A 21,970-nucleotide genomic window follows, 5' to 3' on the forward strand; every position below is an offset into this window, starting at 1 on the left:
ACGTAGCAGGATTCTTAAGCCACTGCTTCGTATAGGGCACATCTACACACCACCGTTATTTCGAAATAGCAAAGCGTGCATCGACACAACAAGCAGTTATTTCGACATAATGTCGAAATACTGTCCGGCTGGAGGACTTCTTACTCTGACTCCCATAACCCTTATTGTACGAGGAGCAAGGGAAGTTGGAGGAAGAGGGCTCTGTTTCAAAGGAAGTGCTGTGTAGACGTGCCCAAATTCGAAATCGGCTATTTCGACGTAAGCTACTCAATTAGCATAGCTCAAGTTGCGTAGCTTATTTTGAGTTTAGCCCTGTTTGGGGTGAGCAGCCCTGCCTCATGTGCTCCCCATTAACCCAGAGGCAGAGGTGATGGAGCCAGGGGCCAAGTCCCATGTTCTAGTCCCTGCTCCCCAGGCTGAGCTGAAGGAACTCTGAGGCAGGAAGGGTTAAATTATTTTATTGCACGTCTTCAAAACAGGAGGCGCCTACTTTTGGGGGCTTCACTGCCCCTCCACCCCTAGCCCAGGGCAGTGACCAGACTCCCTGTCCCCTCCCCCCAGCCCAGGGCAGTGACCGGACCCTCTCCCCGGGCAGACCCCAGTTCTTCTGCCCCAGCAAAGAACCCCCCGCTTCTGTGTCATGTGGAGGCCGGGGAGCCACTCGCAGCCGTGGGGAGCCCCTGCAGGGCAGGCCTGGGGCAGGGTGACTGCCTTTGCAAAAGGCAAATGCTGAACATGTGCAGGAGCCCTGCCCCACTCCCTGCTCTGCCAGCATCACCCTACCTGGGGCTGGGGTATCTTTCACCCTCACACCAGGGCCCTACATGCCCCCCTCATGTTCATGAGTCCTCATTCCCTGGCCAAGGGTGCTGGCTCCCCAGAGTCTGGCTGGGACTCCCTAGAGCAGGGCCAAGGCAGAGTCCTGGGTCCAGCCCAGCCCCTCAGAGCACCCTGGGTCCCCTCTCTCCCCTATCGCCTCTTCCAGGGTCTTTGTGTCTAGATCGAGACACCTCCCACCAGCCCCTCCCCACATGCAAATCGGCAGGGGCCCATTGGGCGCAGGCCTGCTCCACCTCGCTCCTGCCTAGCTAGCGTGTGTGGCCGGGCAGCTGGGGCAGGGCTCCGGGGTCCTGTCCCTTCGACCCAGCAAGGTTAGTGCCTACGCATTAAATCTACACAGGACAGGTGTGCTGCTGATTCCCTCCCTCCCCATTAAGCACTAAGGTTTGCGGTGATGCCAGGTGGCCTGGGCGGAGCAGCGCCCTCCCCCCGGGGACACGGAGAGAGGATCCGCCTGGTCAGCCCAGACCTGGGCTCAGTAATACGTCTCCTTCTCCACCCAGCCTAGAGAGGAAAGGAGAGAGGCTGGTCAGTGCTGGCAGAAGGGGGGAGCAGATGGGTTAGGTGCCCTCGGCTCCAGGGTGCCACATGGCTGGGGGAGGGGGTGCTGGAGCGGGACGAGAGGAGCAGCAGGTCAGACGTGGGCCTGGGCTGTGGACGGGGGGGGGGGGGGGGGAGGTTGACATCCATTCCCTGCGTGGCACTGACTGCCTCCACAGCGGGGCATCAGGAGCCGAGCATCTGCCAAACGCCGGGGAGCAGGGTCTGTTGCCTTCACCTTCCCACAGGGGAGCCCTGTGGCAAAGCACTAGTGTGGGGGTGCCCCTGGCTCTGTGTGGGTGGGAGGGGTGGCATTGCAGGGGGGCCTGTTGCACAGCACAGAGGGGGGACTGTGGCATTGAGCAGGTGGCACTATGCAGCCTGGGAAGAGCATGGCAGAGAAGGAGGAAGGGCCCATGACACTGTGTGGGAGTGTGGCAGAGCCTGGACAGTACGGAGGGGGCTGTGGCAATGTGTGAGGGCCCACTGCAGAGCCCAGGTGGGGCTGTGGCACTGTATGCATGGGAGCGGGCGGCACTGTGTGCATGGGAGTGGGCTGCACTGCATGGATGGGAGCGGGCGGCACTGTGTGCATGGGAGCGGGTGGCACTGTGTGCGTGGGAGTGGGCGGCACTGCATGGATGGGAGCGGGCGGCACTGTCTGAGCGGGAGAGGGTGGCACTGTGTGAGTGGGAGCGGATGGCACTGTGTGCGTGGGAGCAGGCGACACTGCATGGATGAGAGCGGGTGGCACTGTGTGCTTGGGAGCGGGTGACACTGCATGGATGGGAGCGGGCGGCACTGTGTGCGTGGGAGAGGGCGGCACTGCATGCATGGGAGCGGATGGCACTGTGTGCGTGGGAGAGGGCGGCACTGCATGGATGGGAGCGGATGACACTGTGTGCGTGGGAGCGGGCGGCACTGTGTGCTTGGGAGCGGGTGACACTGCATGGATGGGAGCGGATGGCACTGTGTGCGTGGGAGCGGGTGACACTGTCTGCATGGGAGCGGGTGACACTGCATGGATGGGAGCGGATGGCACTGTGTGCTTGGGAGCGGGTGACACTGCATGGATGGGAGCGGATGGCACTGTGTGCGTGGGAGCGGGTGGCACTGTGTGCGTGGGAGAGGGCGGCACTGCATGGATGGGAGCGGATGGCACTGTGTGCGTGGGAGCGGGCGGCACTGTGTGCTTGGGAGCGGGTGACACTGCATGGATGGGAGCGGGTGGCACTGTGTGCTTGGGAGAGGGTGACACTGCATGGATGGGAGCGGGTGGCACTGTGTGCTTGGGAGCGGGTGACACTGCATGGATGGGAGCGGGTGGCACTGTGTGCTTGGGAGCGGGTGACACTGCATGGATGGGAGCGGATGGCACTGTCTGCGTGGGAGCGGGCGGCACTGCATGGATGGGAGCGGGTGGCACTGTGTGCGTGGGAGCGGGCGGCACTGCATGGATGGGAGCGGGTGGCACTGTGTGCGTGGGAGTGGGTGGCACTGCATGGATGGGAGCGGGTGGCACTGTCTGCGTGGGAGCGGGTGGCACTGTCTGCGTGGGAGCGGGTGGCACTGAATGCATGGGAGCGGGTGGCTTGTCTGCGTGGGAGCGGGTGGCACTGTCTGCGTGGGAGTGGGTGGCACTGCATGGATGGGAGCGGGTGGCACTGTGTGCGTGGGAGCGGGTGACACTGCATGGATGGGAGCGGGTGGCACTGTGTGCGTAGGAGCGGGCGGCACTGCATGGATGGGAGCGGGTGGCACTGTGTGCGTGGGAGCGGGCGGCACTGCATGGATGGGAGCGGGTGGCACTGTGTGCGTGGGAGCGGGTGACACTGCATGGATGGGAGCGGGTGGCACTGTGGGTGGAAATGGGTGGCACTGCAGGGGTATGTGGCAGAGCCCAGATGAGGGCGGGGGCGTGTGGCACTGCATAGGTGGGAATGGATGGCACTGTGGGAGGGGCGGGGGGAGCCCTGGCACTGCGCAGGCAGGAGCTCACCACCAGGATAGCGCCGCAGGATCAGCTTCCGCACTTCGTCGTACACAAAGATCAGCAGGCTGTAGGGGAAGGCGCAGAACCACCAGGTGACCCTGCAGGGGGACAAGGGGAGTGTCAGGGGCTGTGCTGCAGGACGCGGGGAGCACAGGGACCGCACTGCCTAGGGGACCCTGCTGGGGGGGGGAGCACTAGGGACTGCGTTGCCTAGGGGACCCTGCTGGGGAGCACTAGGGACTGCGTTGCCCAGGGGTCCCTGCCGGCGAGCACTAGGGACTGCGTTGCCTAGGGGACCCTGCCGGGGAGCACTAGGGACTGCGTTGCCCAGGGGACCCTGCCTGGGGGGAGCACTAGGGACTGCGTTGCCTAGGAAACCCTGCCTGGGGGGAGCACTAGGGACTGCGTTGCTCAGGGGACCCTGCCAGGGAACACTAGGGACTGCGTTGCCCAGGGGACCCTGCTGGGGGGGGGAGCACTAGGGACTGCGTTGCCCAGGGGACCCTGCCGGGGAGCACTAGGGACTGCGTTGCCCAGGGGACCCTGCCGGGGGGGAGCACTAGGGACTGCGTTGCCTAGGGGACCCTGCCAGGGAGCACTAGGGACTGCGTTGCTCAGGGGACCCTGCCGGGGAGCACTAGGGACTGCGTTGCCCAGGGGACTCTGCCGGGGAGCACTAGGGACTGCGTTGCCCAGGGGACCCTGCTGGGGGGGGGGAGCACTAGGGACTGCGTTGCCCAGGGGACCCTGCTGGGGGGGGGGAGCACTAGGGACTGCGTTGCTCAGGGGACCCTGCCAGGGAGCACTAGGGACTGCGTTGCTCAGGGGACCCTGCCGGGGAGCACTAGGGACTGCGTTGCCTAGGGGACCCTGCTGGGGGGGGGGGAGCACTAGGGACTGCGTTGCCCAGGGGACCCTGCCTGGGGGGAGCACTAGGGACTGCGTTGCCCAGGGGACTCTGCCGGGGAGCACTAGGGACTGCGTTGCCCAGGGGACCCTGCTGGGGGGGGGAGCACTAGGGACTGCGTTGCCCAGGGGATCCTGCCGGGGAGCACTAGGGACTGCGTTGCCCAGGGGACCCTGCTGGGGGGGGGAGCACTAGGGACTGCGTTGCCCAGGGGACCCTGCTGGGGGGGGGGAGCACTAGGGACTGCGTTGCCCAGGGGTCCCTGCCGGGGAGCACTAGGGACTGCGTTGCCCAGGGGACCCTGCCTGGGGGGAGCACTAGGGACTGCGTTGCCCAGGGGACCCTGCCGGGGAGCACTAGGGACTGCGTTGCCTAGGGGACCCTGCCTGGGGGGAGCACTAGGGACTGCGTTGCCTAGGGGACCCTGTCTGGGGGGAGCACTAGGGACTGCGTTGCCTAGGGGACCCTGTCTGGGGGGAGCACTAGGGACTGCGTTGCCCAGGGGACCCTGCTGGGGAGCACTAGGGACTGCGTTGCCCAGGGGACCCTGCTGGGGAGCATTAGGGACTGCGTTGCCCAGGGGACCCTGCCGGGGAGCACTAGGGACTGCGTTGCCCAGGGGACCCTGCCTGGGGGGAGCACTAGGGACTGCGTTGCCCAGGGGACCCTGCCTGGGGGGAGCACTAGGGACTGCGTTGCCTAGGGGACCCTGCCTGGGGGGAGCACTAGGGACTGCGTTGCCCAGGGGACCCTGCCTGGGGGGAGCACTAGGGACTGCGTTGCCTAGGGGACCCTGCCAGGGAGCACTAGGGACTGCGTTGCCCAGGGGACCCTGCCTGGGGGGAGCACTAGGGACTGCGTTGCCCAGGGGACCCTGCCTGGGGGGAGCACTAGGGACTGCGTTGCCCAGGGGACCCTGCCTGGGGGGAGCACTAGGGACTGCGTTGCCCAGGGGACCCTGCCTGGGGGGAGCACTAGGGACTGCGTTGCCTAGGGGACCCTGCCGGGGAGCACTAGGGACTGCGTTGCCCAGGGGACCCTGCCAGGGAGCACTAGGGACTGCGTTGCCCAGGGGACCCTGCTGGGGAGCACTAGGGACTGCGTTGCTCAGGGGACCCTGCCGGGGAGCACTAGGGACTGCGTTGCCCAGGGGACCCTGCCGGGGAGCACTAGGGACTGCGTTGCCTAGGGGACCCTGCCTGGGGGGAGCACTAGGGACTGCGTTGCCTAGGGGACCCTGCCTGGGGGGAGCACTAGGGACTGCGTTGCCCAGGGGACCCTGCCGGGGAGCACTAGGGACTGCGTTGCCCAGGGGACCCTGCCTGGGGGGAGCACTAGGGACTGCGTTGCCTAGGGGACCCTGCCTGGGGGGAGCACTAGGGACTGCGTTGCTCAGGGGACCCTGCCGGGGAGCACTAGGGACCAGGTTGCCCGGGGTCCCTGCCGGGGTGCTGGACTGTGCTACTTGATGACTGTACAGGGGAGGGAAGCCAGACAGAAGCAGGGGCCCATCACCTCACAAGGGGGGCAGCAGCTCCCTGTGGTCTGGGCCCTTTGGAGCCCTGCACCCCTGCTGTGTGTCACTCACTTGAGCGGGTACATCCGGAGTGCCACCCCCATGCCAGGGCAGTAGGACAGGAAGGCAGCCAGGGCCGTCTCTTCGAGGAGGCCAAAAATCAGAATTTTGTTCCTGGAGGACAGATCAACAACACACAGGAATGGGGGGTGGGGGCAGAGAGCTTGGCCCAGCCAGCAGCAGCCCAAGGGGAGGTCCTAGGAGTCTCAGGGACAAGGCTTTGGGGGAAAGGTATTGTGGAGGGCTGGATGTGAGCTGAGGGCGGCTGGGCAAATAGATTGGCAGGTGTCCAGTTTTGAACCGGACAGTCCAGTATTTGAGCTTTCTGTTCAGGAAACAAATTGAGAAAATAGAAATGAGAAAATAGAAATGTCCGGTATTTTCTAAACAAGATGTACTGTAGGTTGTGATGTAATGGCAAGTGCATCCGGTATTTTTGTTGAAACCGTCTGGCCACCCTATGGGCAAAGCCAGCTGAGATCCGGAATTTGGCCAACTGGGAGGCAGGAGCAGAGCTGTGGGCTTATGGCTCCTCTGAGCAAGGGATGGGCCAGTAGCACCGCGCCCCCTAGTGCCACAATGAGGCCAACACGACCTGTGAGCAAGAAGCCCCCTACTGAGTCCCACACACCTCTTGGGCTCTGGGCCCAGTTCTGGGTCAGAGGAGAGAGTCGTCCCCCCACCGCCTGTCCCCACAGCATGGCCAAGCCCGTCCCCGTCAGCACAGGGGGACAAAAGTCCTGCAGGGCCCGTGAGCAGGAGGGTGCAGGGCTGGGAGCTGGGACTCACTTCATGCCCTGCTGGAAGACCGAGTTCCTCCGGGTCTTGCAGATGATGAGGTCGGCCCACTGCACCACCACGATGCTGGCGAAGAAGGCTGTGTGGCACGTGAACTCCACCACCTTGCGCTGCTCGTAGGTCTGTGGGGAGAGGCACGGACGCTGGGCGCGAGGGAGGGCAGCCAGCGCCAGGCCAGCTCCCTTGTGCAGCCAGACCCCCGGCGCCTCACGCCACAGTTGAGCTCCTGTGGGGCCAAGCGCCCCCCGAGCGGTGAGGGTGCCGTCGAGAGCTCCGCGAACGCTGTAGCAGGAGAAGTGGGACCTTGCTCCCTCTGCCCCCACCTCAGGGCCGCACTCACCCACTCCTGCCCGTAGCTGTCCTCCAGGTCATTTTTGGAGCGGTCGTCCCAGTCCAGGCGGATGCCCAGCAGGGTGGACGGCAGGAACCCGTTCTCCGCCAAGATCACAAAGTAGGTGAAGAACCCACCCAGGGCCTGGATCATACCTGGATGGGGCAATTGTGGGGGTAGGTGAGAGAGGGCAGCAGAGAGAGAGAGAGAGAGGAGCAGAGACACATAAATGCGCTTTCCTTCCTGGTTGCACAGCACCAGCCTGGCATGTTGCTCTCTACGGACCTGCCCAGCACCCGGCCATTCACACGGCCTGTCAGCACTGCCCGTTCCCTCCCAACCAGGGCCTGGCTCAGCTGATGGGCCATTTCACCTGGACTCTGCCACCTCCAGCAGTGCAGCGCCCCCTGGTGCCACGCTGGGGTACTTACTGCTCCCTGCTAACCCCTCTGCTCCCTGCAGCACAGCACCCCCTGGTGCCACGCTGGGGTACTGCTCCCTGCTAACCCCCTCTGCTTCCTGCAGCGCAGTGCCCCCTGGTGCCACGCTGCGGTACTGCTCATTCCTAACCCGTCTGTTCCCTGCAGCACAGCGCCCCCTGGTGCCACGCTGGGGTATTGCTCACTGCTGATCCCTCTGTTCCCTGCAGACAGCGCCCCCTGCTGCCAGGCTGGGGTACTGGGTTCCACACTACTCGGGAAGGGGGTTGAACCCCTAACATGGCTTCCTGCAGCCCCTGGGATGAGGCTGTCAGTCCAGGGTGCAGCCCCAAGCTGAATAGACAGCACCCACTGCCCCACTCACCGATCTGCCCGTAGGCCATGCTGATGAGCCGTTCGTTCACCAGCTTGTCCGTCTTGGGGTTCCGCGGCTGCCTCTTCATGATGTCGCTTTCTGCAGCTTCGTAGGCCAGGGAGATTGCAGGGACCTGGCAGGCAGGAGGAGCCGGGAGTGAATGGGGCTGGGGTCAACAGAGCTAGGGAACCCGAGGAACTAAGACCCAGGCCTAAGATCTTTGCTGGGCTCTGGGGTCCAGCTTGGCAGGGATGGGGAGCCCTCAGGAGGCCCATGCCCCGGGGCAGGATGTCTGGGGTGGTACTGAGAGGGTGATCTCTGGCATGGTGTGGACTGGCCAGTAATGATGCTCACAGGGAGGAAATAAATCCACAGCCCCAGAGACACTGGGGCTTGGAAAAGTCACCAGAAGTCAGCCTCAGACCTCCAGAGCTCACTGCAACCACCTAGTTCTCTAGCCCCACCTGCCCCACCTCCGCTTTCCCTGATAGGGGTCTGCAAACTTCAGATAGCAGCAATCTATAGATTCTCCCTACTCTCACTGACCCGCCTGTCCATCCCCCCTCCACCCACCGACCCGCCTATCCTTGCCTCCCCCTACCCACTGACTGCCGGTCCTGCCCTCCCTCCACCTACTGACTTTCCTGTCCATCCCACCCTCCTCTCACTGACCTGTCTGTCCTTCCCTCCCTCTACCCACCGACAGCCAGACCATTGCAAAGCATTATGTGGCCATGTGGCACCATCATGTTCAGGCCATTCTGGTGGCACTGGGCACAAACCATAGGGCTGCCAGTCTGGGATTGGTGCTTCCAGCTCCAACTACCCCCTACCAGCACAGCGGCCTTGGCACGTAGGGAGTGAGGCTGAGCTGCCAAGGTCCCTGCCCAGAGCTTGGGGGGGGAGGGGGCAGAGCCTGGAACCCCGTGCAAATGAAGCCAGGTTTGAAGCCTCACTGTATTTCTCTCTGGGCCAGGAGAAGGAGCCATTGGTCTCAGTGTCTGCAGGGCCTAATCCCCTGAACAGCCATGGGACACCTGCGGACTTGGCAGACTCCTGCACCTACCTTGCCCTGGTACCCACGGGAGACAGAGATCCCCCATCTGTGGGCAGGTGAAGGGGCACCCTCAGGGCTCAGCTGTGGGTCTACGTGTTGCCACAAGGCCACGGCTAAGGGAATGGGCACAGCAGCTCCTCTTGGGATCACCCTCTGCCTGGAGCACTGTGCCTGCCTGCCGCTCTCATTTGCCCTTCCCCCGTTTCCTATTTCACACCCCTCTGATTCTATCACACCCCGGCTCCCTTCCCCCGCCGGGCAGCGCCCACTCACCATGTCAGTGCCCAGGTCGATGCAGAGGATGGTGACGGTGCCCAGGGGCAGCGGGATGTTGATGATGATGAAGAGCAGGAAGGGGGTGATCTCGGGGATGTTACTGGTCAGCGTGTAGGCGATGGATTTCTTGAGGTTATCAAAGATGAGGCGGCCTGGTAGGAGGGAGCAGAGGGAGAGCGAGAGTCGTGGGGCCGTGGGGGGCTGGGCCGGGGGAGCAGAGAACAAAGACAGAATCATGGGTGGGAGGCAAGCGGTGGGGGGGTGGGCGGCGAAGCCACTCCCAGCCTGCCGGGTGCCAGCCTGACCCAGAGGCAACGACGCCGGCTGGGCTCCGATCCCACCAGCACCAGCCCGGGGATCCCTCATTTGAGGAGAAGCCAAGGCAGCAGGGAGCTGATCCAGTCACATTCCGCATACTTGGGTGGCCTGGATTCTGGGCCTGCCCAGTGCTTGGCTCAGGCCCGTATCACAAACCGGCTGGGCTGCGGGAGCAGGAGGTGGGACATGGGGTGGGGGGAGGGCGCTACCCACCTCCCTTCCCCCGCACCCGCCCGGGCTCTCACCTTCCTCCACCCCCGTCACGATGGAGGCGAAGTTGTCGTCCAGCAGGATCATGTCGGCTGCCTGCTTGGAGACGTCGGAGCCGGCGATGCCCATGGCGATGCCGATGTCGGCCTTCTTCAGGGCAGGCGAGTCATTCACGCCATCCCCAGTCACGGCCACGATGGCCCCCTACAGAGAGAGAGGCAGGATCACACCAGGAGGGGGCAGGGCCGGCCCTGGAGCTGGGTCTGGGCAGGGTGGGAGACCCCCAGAGGGAGGGTGCTGGGGGGTAACTCAGCAGGGGGTACTGGCACCATAGCACAACCACGTGTAGGGGAAACTGGGGTGGGGGACATACACCCCGATCCTGCCAGGATAATACTTATCCATGGGCCAAACTTGGCCTAGGACACTGTACTCATCTTGGGACTGTCACCCCACCATACTCCGCAGGGCTTGGGGCTAGGTAGGAGGGGCTCCTGCCTCCCCCAAGAGACAGAGCTGGTGAGTGAGTCTTTGAGCTGCAGGAGGCTGCATGGGCTGGGGGCAAAAGAAAGGCTGGAGGGAGCCATACTCATGGGTTCTACTCCTAGCTCCAGGGGGGGACTGGCAGGTACGGGACGCAGCAGGGAGGCTGAGGCATCAGGACACCTGGGTTCTGTTTCCTACCCCGCAGGAGTGGGGCCTAGTGGTTACCCCGTGGGGGGCTGAGAGGGAGGACTCCTGGGATCTAATGCTGGACAGAAATGCATTTGGAGGGGAGCAGAGCAGCCTGGGATGGACTCTTCCTGCCGGCTCAACCCATGGACACGCCAGGCTGTTGTATCCATGGCAACTCCCCTTGAGTCCCAGGCTCTACTAGGCAGCTGATTTCGGCAGGGCAGAGTCATTTCTCCCCCCCCGCCCCCCAGCTTTCTGCATCCTGGCTAAGCAGCTGTTCAGGACAAGGGGGGAGAGCTGGCCACAGGGGCATGCAGCTTGGGGCGGAGGGAGGCACTGGCCAAGGCTGGCCAGCAGGGGGCAGGCTGGGTGCTGACAGAGCCCCCACCTGCCTCTGGCAGCCCTCCACAATGATGAGCTTCTGCTGCGGGGAGGTGCGGGCAAAGACGATCTCCGTGTGGTTCTTGAGGATCTCGTCCAGCTGCTCCGCACTCATGTCCTTGAGGTCAGAGCCATGCACCACGCAGGCCTTGGCTTCCCTGCAGGGCGAGAGCAGCGTCAGGGCTGGCCAGCTCCCCACAGACGGGCTGGGGGGCCCCGGGAGCTGGGGCCCGCCTACCTGGGGTTGACCTGGCTAACGGGGATGTTGAGCCGGGCTGCGATGTCCTCCACTGTCTCGTTGCCCTCGGAGATGATGCCCACGCCCTTGGCGATGGCCTTGGCAGTGATGGGGTGGTCCCCGGTCACCATGATCACCTGGGGGTGGAGCCATGCAGCAGTCAAGGCATGGACACTGACGGGCAGGGCCCAGTGCCATGGGAATGGAGCTGGGGCCAGGACCCTTGGGGTCTGTCCCCAGCTCTGAGAGGAGTAGGGGCTAGTGGTTAGAGGAGCACAGCTGGGAGCGGGGACTCCTGGGTTTTATTCCGAGCTCTGGGAGGGGAGTGAGGTCTAGTTTCTTGACCGGGGGTGGTGGCTGGGAGTCAGGACTCCTAGGTGCAGCACAGAGTGTGGGGGTTTTTTAAGCTAGTTGCCTGGGGGCCAGCACTGTGGGGGTTGGGGGGGGGAAGGGTCTAGTGGTTAGAGCAGGGTGGCTGGGAGTCAGGACTCCTGCATGCAGCAGGGAGCACAGTGTAGTGGTTGAAGTATGAGCCAGGACTCCTGGGTTCTTTGCTCCTGACAATGCAGCCGCTGGCCCCACATACCATGCCTGCTATGAGGTGTACATGGTCCCCGGCTTTGTATCTAGCATGGGAGCAGGCATAGCTGTCTGTCTGGGCGGCTCTGCCCCCAGCGCTGAGTACAGGTTGGCCTGATTTGCAGGGACACCTCTGCCTCGGGGCCTCACCTTAATCCCTGCGCTCCGGCACTTGCCCACCGCGTCTGGCACAGCTGCCCGGGGCGGGTCTATCATGGACATGAGCCCCACGAAGCACAGGTTGGTGGTGGGGAAGTTGATCTCGTCCGCGTCAAACTTAAACCCCCGGGGAAACTTGTCTTGGGGCAGGTAGAGGTGGCAGAAGCCTGGGAGAGCCAAGAGTGCCAGCGTGAGCCGCAGCCGGACACACGTCCCCGGGCACAATCGGCCCTGCTCTGTATACGCACGCGCACACACGCATGCACGCTCATATGATTTGCTCATTCACAATCACCCCCTGTTCACCCCTAGTGCTTCCCCTCCCCCGTGCCCAGGCCCCCTCACCCAGCACTCGCTCCCCCAGCCCGCCCAGCTCCAGGTAGGCGTTCTGGAAGGCGTCTCTCATCTCCTCCTCCAGGGGCAGCTCCTGGCCCTGCGCCAGGATGGTGGAGCAGCGGTCCAAGATGCGCTCCGGGGCGCCCTTCATCACCAGCATGTAGCCCTCGGGGTTGTCCTCACGCTCGTGGATGGAGAGCTGAAATGGAAGGGGGAGTGGGCTAGGCCAGTGTCCCTCACCCAGTGGTACGTGTATCCTGAGGGGTACTCGACAGAAGTCTGGGGAGTACGTCGACACAACTGAAATTTGGAGAAAACTGAATTTTTGTTTTAAATTTTACAGCGCTTGATTATTTTTGTACTTTTTACACCCAAAAATTTCATCGCCCACCCACGATTAAGTTGTTTAAACAAATGTGTTGCCATGGTAGAAAAAAAATGGTGTCTGAAAACTATAGGTACTGGGGGATACTTATAATTTTTTTGAAAGGGGCACTTTATGAAAAAAGGTTGAGAAACACTGGGCTGGGGGAGCCACCCTGGAAGGACGCTGATTGCTTTGCTCCAGCGCTGCACCCTGCTAGGGGCCAAGCCAGCTGCCACTCCCCCCACAGGGCGGGGTCCCTAGTGCCAGTGGCCGAGGTTGGGCAGGCAGTGCCCAAGAGCTGGGGGTAGAGCCCTGCTGGCAGGGACCAGACAAGGGGAGGAGAGGAGGCTGCCACAGCCCCCCACCTCACCCCCGCCCCAGCGCCTTCCTGTCTCCCCAACTCCTCCCATCTTTTCACCTGCTCTCTGCCTGCTCCCCTCCCAGGGCCTCTCCTGATCCCTCCTCCCCACCCTCTGTCCCAGGTTGCTTTCTCTGCACACACAGCCTGGGCAGGCTTGGCTCCCTCCAGCTCCTGGGTGGGAGCCGGTCACTGGATGGGCGGGAACTTCCTGTCTATGCCCAACTGTTATCCATGGGAATTGAATGTTCTGACTGATTATTTGCAAGAGTCAAGATCAGCCTAGGCCGCTATGGATGCTGTGGGGCCAGGAGCCCAGAGGCCAGAGCAAAGGGGACTGGGGATATTGTGGGGACAGGAGCCCAGAGGCCAGCGCCCCACTGTGCAGCTTTTCCCAGAGGCCACGACTTTCCCTTAAGCCCACTGCGTTCCCCCCCATGCTTATCCCCAATGCCAACACAAGCCACAGCCAGGTTCCCTCACAACTGCAGACTGACTGGACAGCCCCACATCTGCTCCAGGTCTATGCCCCTATCAGCCCAGCTGGTGCCCATTCTGAGCCCTAACCCCAGCCTGGGCCCATACCCCAGCCCAGCCCAGCCCACCTGGTACTTGTTGGTGGAGTTGAAGGGGATCTCTGTCACTTTGGGGTTCTTGTCCCGCATCTTCTTGACGGAGCCGCAGGAGAGCTGGATGCACTTGAGCAGGGCCGACTCGGAGGCATCGCCCGCCGTGTCCCGCTGGCAAGGGGAGAGGGGCTGTCAGTGTGGGGTGAGGGAAGCTCAACGGGGCACTGATGGTCAGACTGGTGAATGGAAAAGAGGGGAGGTGCAGCTGGGGCCAGGGCCAATGGATGGGGTGGGGTAGTGGGTCCCTGGCCAATGGGAGGGAGGTGTGGCTGGGGCCAGGGCCAATGGAAGGGCAGTCATTACCATGACCAAGGGGTGTGGTGGGATAGCGAGGCTCTGGCCAATGGGAGGGGTGGAATAGTGAAGCCCTGGCCAATGGGAGGGGTGGGATAGTGAACTCTTGGTCAATGGGAGGAGTGGGGTAGTGAAGTCTTTGCCAGTGGGAGGGGTGGGGTAGTGGGCCCTGGCCAATGGAAGAGCAGTCATGACCATGGCCAATAGGTGCAGTGGGATAGCGAGGCCCTGGCCAATGGGACGGGTGGGGTAGTGAGGCCCTGGCCAATGGGAGGGAGTGTTGTGACTTGGACCAGGGCAGTCTGTGTCCATTATCAATGGAAGAGGAGCCCAGGCTGTGACCAGTGGCTGCAGAGGAAGGGCAAGGTGATGGCCAATGAGGGTGGAGGCATGGCCAGGATAGTGGGTTCCTGGCCAATGAGTGGGGAGGAGTGGCTGGGTGATGGCCAATAGGAAGGAGGGATGCAGCTGTGGGCTTGTGGCCCTGGCTAATGGGAAGGGAGGTGTAGCATGTACCACACTATGAGAAAGTTTGGGGACCTTAGGTCTAAAATATGGGGTCTTGGACGCTGCAGGAGACCTAATCCATGAGGCCAGTGCTCTGGATGCTGGGGACACTGATCTTAATTGGGCTGAACCAACATAGCAGGGGGATAATGGACTGGTTGGGTACAAGGCTCTGATTCCGGGTGGCAGAGCCAGAGACATGGGGGGACACGGGCCAGATCTCTGCCTTGCTAAGGCAAAGATGGGATTATCAGTCTAACTGGTCACTGCTCCCATCTGGCAGACGGGATCTGAGGCTCCCTGGGCATTGCTTCGGCCTGGCGCAGCTGGCTGAGTGCTTATGGGGCTCGCTGGGCTTTGACCTGAGACTGACCAGCCTGCCGAGGCAGCGGACAACCCAGCCATGAGCTGTGGGTCAGACTGAACAGCCGCTGGCTCTGGGATCCTGCCCAAGGAGTGAATTATGACTTTCGAGGGCCCTAGGCACTTTTGCCTTCGTGGGCCCCTCCCACCACAATAATATCAATATTAAAAATTATTTTTGATATAACTTTAAATACGTCAACTTTTTTTTTTCTGTTTTAGGCAAAATTGAATAGATTTTCTTGGGCCCTAATTTTCATGTTTTTCTGATGTGAGAAAAAAATTAAAACATTTTCTTCGACCCTAAAAGTTCATTTTTCTTCTGCTGCTTTTAAAAGAAATTAAAACATTTTCGTGGGCCCTAGGCACTGTGCCTACTGTGCCTAATGGATAAGTCGGCCCTGCTTGGTCCCCAGGCTGGGCCTGTAGCTGAGGGGGAGCTGCACAGGACTGTGTGCTCGGGGCCCAGCTCTCTGGTGGGGGTCCAGGAAGGCAGAGCTCTGGAGGCCTTGAAAAGGCTATGGGCCATCCAGGACCCCAGGAAACCTGAGCCCGTCTGGCTGCAGCCATCAGTGATGCCCAGCTCCTCACAGCCCCCTCCTCGTGCTCACATGGGGCCTTGGGTGAGGATCAGAACGTGGGAATGATGGTGTGTGTGTGGGGAGTGCCCTGCAGAGCCCATATTCCCCAGTGAGTCTGGTGCACACCACATCTGGGCCCATTTCACTGCAGGGAGTCTGAGGGGTGGGGAGGGAACGCAGCCTGCCTTGGAGATGCAGACGTTCTCTTGGCCTGGCTTGAAGACAGCTCGGTTGCACAGGCCGGCGATGCGGGCCAGGGCTGCCCAGGTGGGTGAGCGCTTGTCAAATGTCGCACCTGGAAGGAGACATGCCAGTCAGCCACATGACCTCACACCAAACTCAACCATGGGGCTGGAGCAGAGCCCCACTGCCTGGCTGCAGCATTGCGTCTGCAGTGCCCCCTGCTGGGGTAAAACAGCAGGGAGCTCCCTCCACAGCCAATGCTCCTGCCCCCACAGTGCCCTCTGCTGGGATAAAACAGCAGGGAGCTCCCTCCACAGCCAGTGCTCCTGCCCCCACAGTGCCCCCTGCTGGGATAGAACAGCCAGGAGCTCCCCCCACAGCCAATGCTCCTGCCCCCACAGTGCCCCCTGCTGGCAGAGGCTGGAACTGTAGTAGCCAGGTGCTCCCTCCACAGTCAGTGCTCCTCCCCTGCCCCCTACAGCACCCCCATCTGCAGCTTGCTTCAGGTCTCCGACAGGGGCACCAATACAGATATTGGTAGGGAGCGCTGACCCATGCATGCCATGATGGGGGAGAGAGGGAAGAGAGTGAAATCATGGGGGAGGACTGAGGACAGAGGCTTCAGCAGTGTTACTGAGCATGCTCAATACAAGCCAAGCACTAAATGGGGAGGGGGGGAACCAACCCCATCCACCCTCCCGCCACATGCATTATCTCTATCCAGGAGCTACCAAGGTACTGGAAAACTCTTTTTTTGGCAGATAACTTAACAGATAGCTGACAAGAACACTGAATCTAATTCCTATACAAAAGAAAGAAAATTAAATACATATTAGACCCACTCAGCTCTAACACATATTCTGACATCTTGTGGCAAGTCACTTTAGGGGACACTGGTTAGCCTTGAAATGTATAGTCTTACTTTGCTACTAACTCTGTGGTGAGAGAGCAACCCCGTCAGGACTCGTGGGCTCTATCTCAGCTTTGAAAGGGGAGTGGGGTCTAGTGGGTTACACAAGGGGGCAGATACATTTCAGCTCTCTGTAAAAACATCAGAAAGGCCATACTAGGTCAGATCACTGGTCCTTCTAGCCATGTATCCTGTCTTCCAACAGTGGCCAATGCCAGGTGCTTCAGAAGGAATAAACAGAAGCGGCAATCATCATGATCCATCCCGTCGCCCATTCCCAGCTTCTGGAAAACAGAAGCTAGGGACACCATCTCTGCCCATTCTGGCTAGTCGCCTTTGATGGACCTGTCCTCCTTGAACTTATTTTGTTCTTATTGGAACCCTGTTATAGTTTGGGCTATTCCACCATCTGTCCTGGCAAAGAGTACCACAAGTAGATTGTGAAAAAATAATTTTTGTTTGTTTTAAATCTGCTGCCTATAAATATAATTGGGTCAGCTTCTTGTGTTATGTCAGTGAAGGAATAAATAACATTTCCTTATTCTATTTTTCCACACCATTCATGATTTTCTAGACATCTAACATATCCCCCATCCTTTAGTCATTTATTTTCCAAGCTGAAAAGTCTTCTTAATCTTTCCTCCTATGGAAGCTGTTCCTTACCCCTACTCATTTCTGTTGCCCTTTTTGTACCTTTTCTAAATCCAATAGATCTTTTTTTAGATGGGGGTGACCAGATCTGCATACAGTATTCAAGATGTGGGCATACAGTGACTTTATGTAGAGGCAATATGATATTTTGTCTTATTTTCTATTCCTTTCCTAATGATTCACAATATTCTATTAGCTCTATCTCAGCTTTGGAATGGAAGTGCACTACCTTTGCATATTGAACAGATATTTTCAGGGAACTATCCACAATGATTCCAAGATCTCTTTCTTGAGTGGTAACAGCTATTTTGTATCTATAGTTGGGATTATATTTTCCCATGGGCATTACTTTGCACTTCTCAACACGGAATTCCATTTGCCCTTGTGTTGCCCAATCACCCACTTTTTTTGTGAAATGCCTTTGTAGCTCTTTGCGGTCAGCTTTGGATTAGTCCCTGTTCACCCCTTTTTCAAGAACATTTGTATGTTTAACAGTGATCCAAATGCAGATTCCTGCAGCATAACACTCATTCCTACTCTTCCCCCCCCTTTTAAGTGGAGTACTCTGCAATGTTTACATGATGATCTAAGGATCCTTCAGTTACTGGAATGCCCACCAGCCTTTTGTTATTCTTAATCACCCTGCCTCCCTCTGTTTATAACAAACTCCGTGCCACAAAGGCAAAGCTGCAAGCAGCTCAAACTCTGTTGCATTTAAGAACTGCTCTGGAGTCAGGGCATGCGGCTTCAAGCAGACTTCAAGTATGAAATCCAGAGGGTTCAACCTCGGGAGAGGGCTACTGTCCCCCAGCCTCTCATAAACGGCGCCCTAACGGAGTTAGGCAGATGCAGGAGGAGGCAAGGACAGCTGGGCAGGGGACATACAAGATGATGAGTTAGGGGTGTCCGGGTGGTGCAGATAGTCTGCCTCACGCTGGAGGAGGATGTGAGTATGTCTGTAGCTTGAACAGGTGTGGGGCCATGTCTAGGAGCTGTGTGTGCTGGGACATTCATAACTGGGTTGGGAACTTTGGCATCTCTCGATCTATTTTAGAGTGCGTCCATCTATCCATCTGCGAGCACTTTTCAAGAACGGCTCCTAAACTGTTAGAGCTAGGACCACCAAATCCGGTAGGCAGCTTCCTCTTCTCCTAACTTAAAGCAAGGTCAGGGTTTGGTTGTGCCAGGACAACCAGAAGCCCTGTGAAAAGGACTGTTTTCCATAACATGCAAAGGGAGAGGCTGCTGTTCAGAGGGACACAATATGAGAGTGGCTGCTGGAGGCAGTGAGCCCTCGGGGGAGAGTTATATGTAGCGTGTCCACTAGGGGCAGCCACACCACCAAGGGAGTAGCCAGCAGTGTTGGGGCTCTGCCATCTTGCCTGCCAAGACACAGGGTAAGTAGCCTCTCCCTGTTCCTCCTGGACCTTGGCTGCAGCGCCTAAGGGGGGCAGAAAAAAGGCCCTTGGCTGTTGCAGGAGACTGAGGGGAGAAAAAACGCTCCTGGTGACTGGAAGGGTCTGGGGGGAGAAAAAAGGCTCCTAGATGCCAGGACCTCCTGTCCTGAGCCCCTCCTCACCCCCCAACCCTCACTCCCCCAGCCTCCTGCATTGCTCCCCACACACATCCCCAAGGCCCTGCCCTGAGTCCTGCACTCACTACACCACCAGCCACCTGCCCTGAGGGACCCAGGCAGTGCTGGGTAAGTCTGCTAGTAACTGATACAAGAGAGTGGACCTGCCCTTGTGTTTGTGTTACTTGTTACTTTGTGTTACTTGCCTGTCGTGTCCCTATGAGCTCTAGAGCTAAAAGCAGAGATCCCTCTGCGGACGTTGAGACCAGCCGCCTCCGTCGTGTACTGACCAGCACTAAAAGCCACTGTAATTAAAAATAACGGGCTGCACCCCTCACCAGACTGGTCCTCAGTGGTATCAGCCTCGTGGATCTGGTTGTCAAACCACATGTGGGCAACTGTCATACGGTTCTGGGTCAGGGTGCCCGTCTTGTCGGAGCAGATGGTGGAGGTGGAGCCCAGCGTCTCCACTGCCTCCAGATTCTTCACCAGGCAGTTCTTGCGTGCCATGCGCTTGGCTGTGAGGGTCAGACACACCTGCGGGCCAGAGAGGGAGGAGTCAGGGTAGACCAGGATTTGCACCCAGCCCTGCCCATGCCGTACACCCATTACCACTCTTGGGCAGTGCAGGTGTAACAGCCACTGGGCAGATTTGAACCTGGGACCTCTGGAGCTTAGTATAGGATCCTCTACAGCTTGAGCTATAAAAACAGCTAGTTCTCAGCTTAGGCAGTAGAGTTCCCTTATCTCTCACTGTAAGTGCTACTACATGGGACAGTGAACCACACTAGGGCTATGTCTACACTGGCAAATGAGGCTAAGCATGGAATATCGCTGAGCCTCATTTGCATACCTAATGAGCCGCCATTTTTGCGGAAGAGGCTCTTGTGCCAGAAGGAGGGTCTACACTGCCCCTTCTTACGCAAGAAAAACCCTCTTGCGCAATGCCGTTATTCCTGAAAATAATCAGCGTAGCGGCATTGCAAAGAGGGTTTTTCTTGTGCAAGAAGGGGCAGTGTAGACAGCTACTTCTGGTGCAAGAGCCTCTTCCGTAAAAATGGCAGCTCATTAGGTATGCAAATGAGGCTCAGCAATATTCTACATTTAGCCTTATTTGCATATTTCTAGTGCAAGAACCTACCAGTGTAGACATAGCCTAGGTGTGCGGGTTACATACTTCCTCTAGCTGTGGAAGCACAGCCTGCACATCAGAGACCCAGTTGAAATCCCAAATGAGCCCCACATGGCGTAGATTTGAATATGAGCCCTCGGGAACTTACGCTACAAGCCAGCTGGCTCTTAGCTTAGGCTACAGAGCTCCCTTGCTCTTATCTCTCACTCTAAGTGGTCTAAGTGTCACTACCTGGGACTGTGAACCACACTAGGTGGGTGGGTTATACAGGAACCTTCCTCGAGTAGACTCCGTTACCGTGACAGTTGCCAGCAGCCCCTCAGGGACGTTGGCCACGATGATGCCGATGAGAAAGATGACGGCCTCCAGCCAAGTGTAGCCGAGGATGAGGGAGAGGATGAAGAAGGAGAGGCCCAGGAAGACGGCCACACCGGTGATGAGCTGGATGAAGTGCTCGATCTCCATGGCGATGGGGGTGCGGCCTACCTCCAGCCCGGAAGCCAGGGAGGCGATGCGGCCCATCACTGTGCGGTCCCCAGTTGATATGACGATGCCCCGGGCAGTACCTAGTGCAGAAATGGGGGAGGGCAGACAAGTATTGCATGTACTTCTGTGGGGGAGACTGAAACTGGGGAAGGGGGCTGGGAGGGGACTCAGGAACAGCTCTGGTAAAGGACAGATTGAGGGCCCCCACAATGTAGCAGTTTCCCCATGCATGGCTTGTGTGGGCTCTGGGCATCCTCTCAGCCCTGGGCCAGCAGACTTAGTCCATGGCTCAGGGCTCAGGAGCTTTGTGCCTCCCCTCGAACCCTGCCTGGTGGCCATTTTGGGCAATGAGCTTTAGGGGTCTCAGCCCATCCCACCTGGCTGGCCCCTGGTTGGCAGCATCAGGACTGGACCAGGCCCCTCACTGCTAGCAGGCAAGTGTGTGCCACCCATTGAGGCCTGGCCAGGAGGTGAGGTTTGGCTCCTCTGTGAGGTTGGACCCATCCCTGAGCAATGGGCCCCCAAGCTTCCTCTATGGCCCATCTCCCAGCATAGGCATCTGTGCATCATGGCCAGACCTTCCTAGCATCATGACCTGGCACCTACACAGGCACCCTATCCCTGAAATATTGGGACTAGGCTGCCCTGGGGGGTAAAAACCCTTCTCATTTCCCCAGCTCGGTCGGGCCATTTAAATTCCACTTGGCTTGGTCCCCACCCCCTCATCCTGCCCCTTCCCATTGCAATGCTCTATAATCAGAGCCTGGGTGGGGCGGGGCACATGGACAGCCCTGCAGATCCAGGGACAGACCCTAAATCCGGCAGACTGGGAGGCCCCCTCCCCCCTTCACCTTCCACGCAGTTGGTGGAGAAGAAGCAGATGTTGCGGGTCTCCAGGGGATTTTCATGGGTGAACTCGGGGGAGCGGGTCTGCGGCTCCGACTCGCCCGTCAGCGAGGAGTTATCCACCTGCCGAGGCAACAGGGGCCCACGAGAGACAGAGATGGGAGGAGGAGACAGACAGACAACAGCACGGGAGCTGTCTGCCTCCATCACTGTCAGCCCCCTGTCTCCCTCACTGACATCAGCTGATAAGCCCCGGCTCTGCCCTAATAGACTGACAGACAGATTCCTGCCCCCCCCCCCACTCCGCCCAACTCTCAGGCTCCCATGTCCCACTCCTCGAGTGCCCCCAAGCCCTGCAATAGTTCACATGGGCCTCTCTAGCAACGCCTGGGCTGACGGCGGGGGCCCTTACCCCACGCTGCTGGCAGCATCACTGCTGGAGGGAGGGTGGAGCATGTGGACACCTGGGCTTGGGGATGAAAGTGTGTGTGGGGGGGCGGGTGTTCAGCAGCTAGAGAGGGGAGGGCTGGATCCTGGGTGGTTACCAGTGTAGGGCAGGAGTTGGGGCCCTTTTCAGGGAGGACTGGGGGTTTCCGAGAGTGCCTGGGCTTGGGCTGCCAATGCCACTCCCTCAAGTGGCTGGCCACACAGGGACAGCACAATCTCCCTTTCCATCCTAGCAGGGAGCCCTGCCTTCTCATGGGACCTGGAGACTCACCCAGGCTGAGACCCTGCAACCTCCCCCAGGCTGTCCTGACCCAGCCTGCTGCCCATGGGAATCAGACAGGAGCCGGGACCCACCTACATGCCTCCCACTGTGGGGGTCTTTATAGAGACCCAGGGGAGTGCCACAGCACCCCCAAAACCAGGTACCAATATCCCCTTCTATGGCCCTGCAGGTAGCTTTCCTAGAGCCACGAGACCAACAAGGCTGAATGAGCTTTTTCATGTGTGATTGACAAAGCTAGGTGCCCCTGGGATCCCTCTGTCCAGCTGGCCTGTCTGCTCTCTCCGTGCGTCCAAACAGAGCAGCACAGGCTGCCTGACAGCCAGCCACGCCTCCCCTTCCTCTGCCCTATGG

General features: G+C 59.7%; 1 protein-coding gene across 1 annotated transcript in view; it reads right to left on the bottom strand.

Annotated features, from left to right (window-relative positions):
- Nucleotides 1–442: 442 nt before the first annotated feature.
- LOC102462326 (sodium/potassium-transporting ATPase subunit alpha-2) overlaps nt 443–21,970 on the bottom strand; it is a 39,823-nt gene continuing 18,295 nt past the window's right edge. Inside the window, exons 7-23 of the mRNA XM_075906989.2 lie at nt 20,895–21,012; nt 19,855–20,123; nt 18,764–18,962; nt 15,294–15,403; nt 13,340–13,474; nt 12,019–12,208; nt 11,665–11,840; nt 10,936–11,072; nt 10,705–10,855; nt 9,677–9,845; nt 9,111–9,265; nt 7,790–7,913; nt 6,995–7,140; nt 6,646–6,776; nt 5,869–5,970; nt 3,380–3,471; nt 443–1,344 (exon numbers count right to left, since the gene is read on the bottom strand). Of these exons, the coding sequence (XP_075763104.1) occupies nt 1,316–1,344; nt 3,380–3,471; nt 5,869–5,970; nt 6,646–6,776; nt 6,995–7,140; nt 7,790–7,913; nt 9,111–9,265; nt 9,677–9,845; nt 10,705–10,855; nt 10,936–11,072; nt 11,665–11,840; nt 12,019–12,208; nt 13,340–13,474; nt 15,294–15,403; nt 18,764–18,962; nt 19,855–20,123; nt 20,895–21,012 (2,433 nt within the window). The 3' untranslated portion in view covers nt 443–1,315. The remainder of the gene's footprint in view (nt 1,345–3,379; nt 3,472–5,868; nt 5,971–6,645; nt 6,777–6,994; nt 7,141–7,789; nt 7,914–9,110; nt 9,266–9,676; nt 9,846–10,704; nt 10,856–10,935; nt 11,073–11,664; nt 11,841–12,018; nt 12,209–13,339; nt 13,475–15,293; nt 15,404–18,763; nt 18,963–19,854; nt 20,124–20,894; nt 21,013–21,970) is intronic.

Source organism: Pelodiscus sinensis, chromosome 22 (assembly GCF_052426305.1).
Source record: "Pelodiscus sinensis isolate ZL-2025 chromosome 22, ASM5242630v1, whole genome shotgun sequence".
In the NCBI taxonomy this organism is placed as follows: domain Eukaryota; kingdom Metazoa; phylum Chordata; order Testudines; family Trionychidae; genus Pelodiscus; species Pelodiscus sinensis.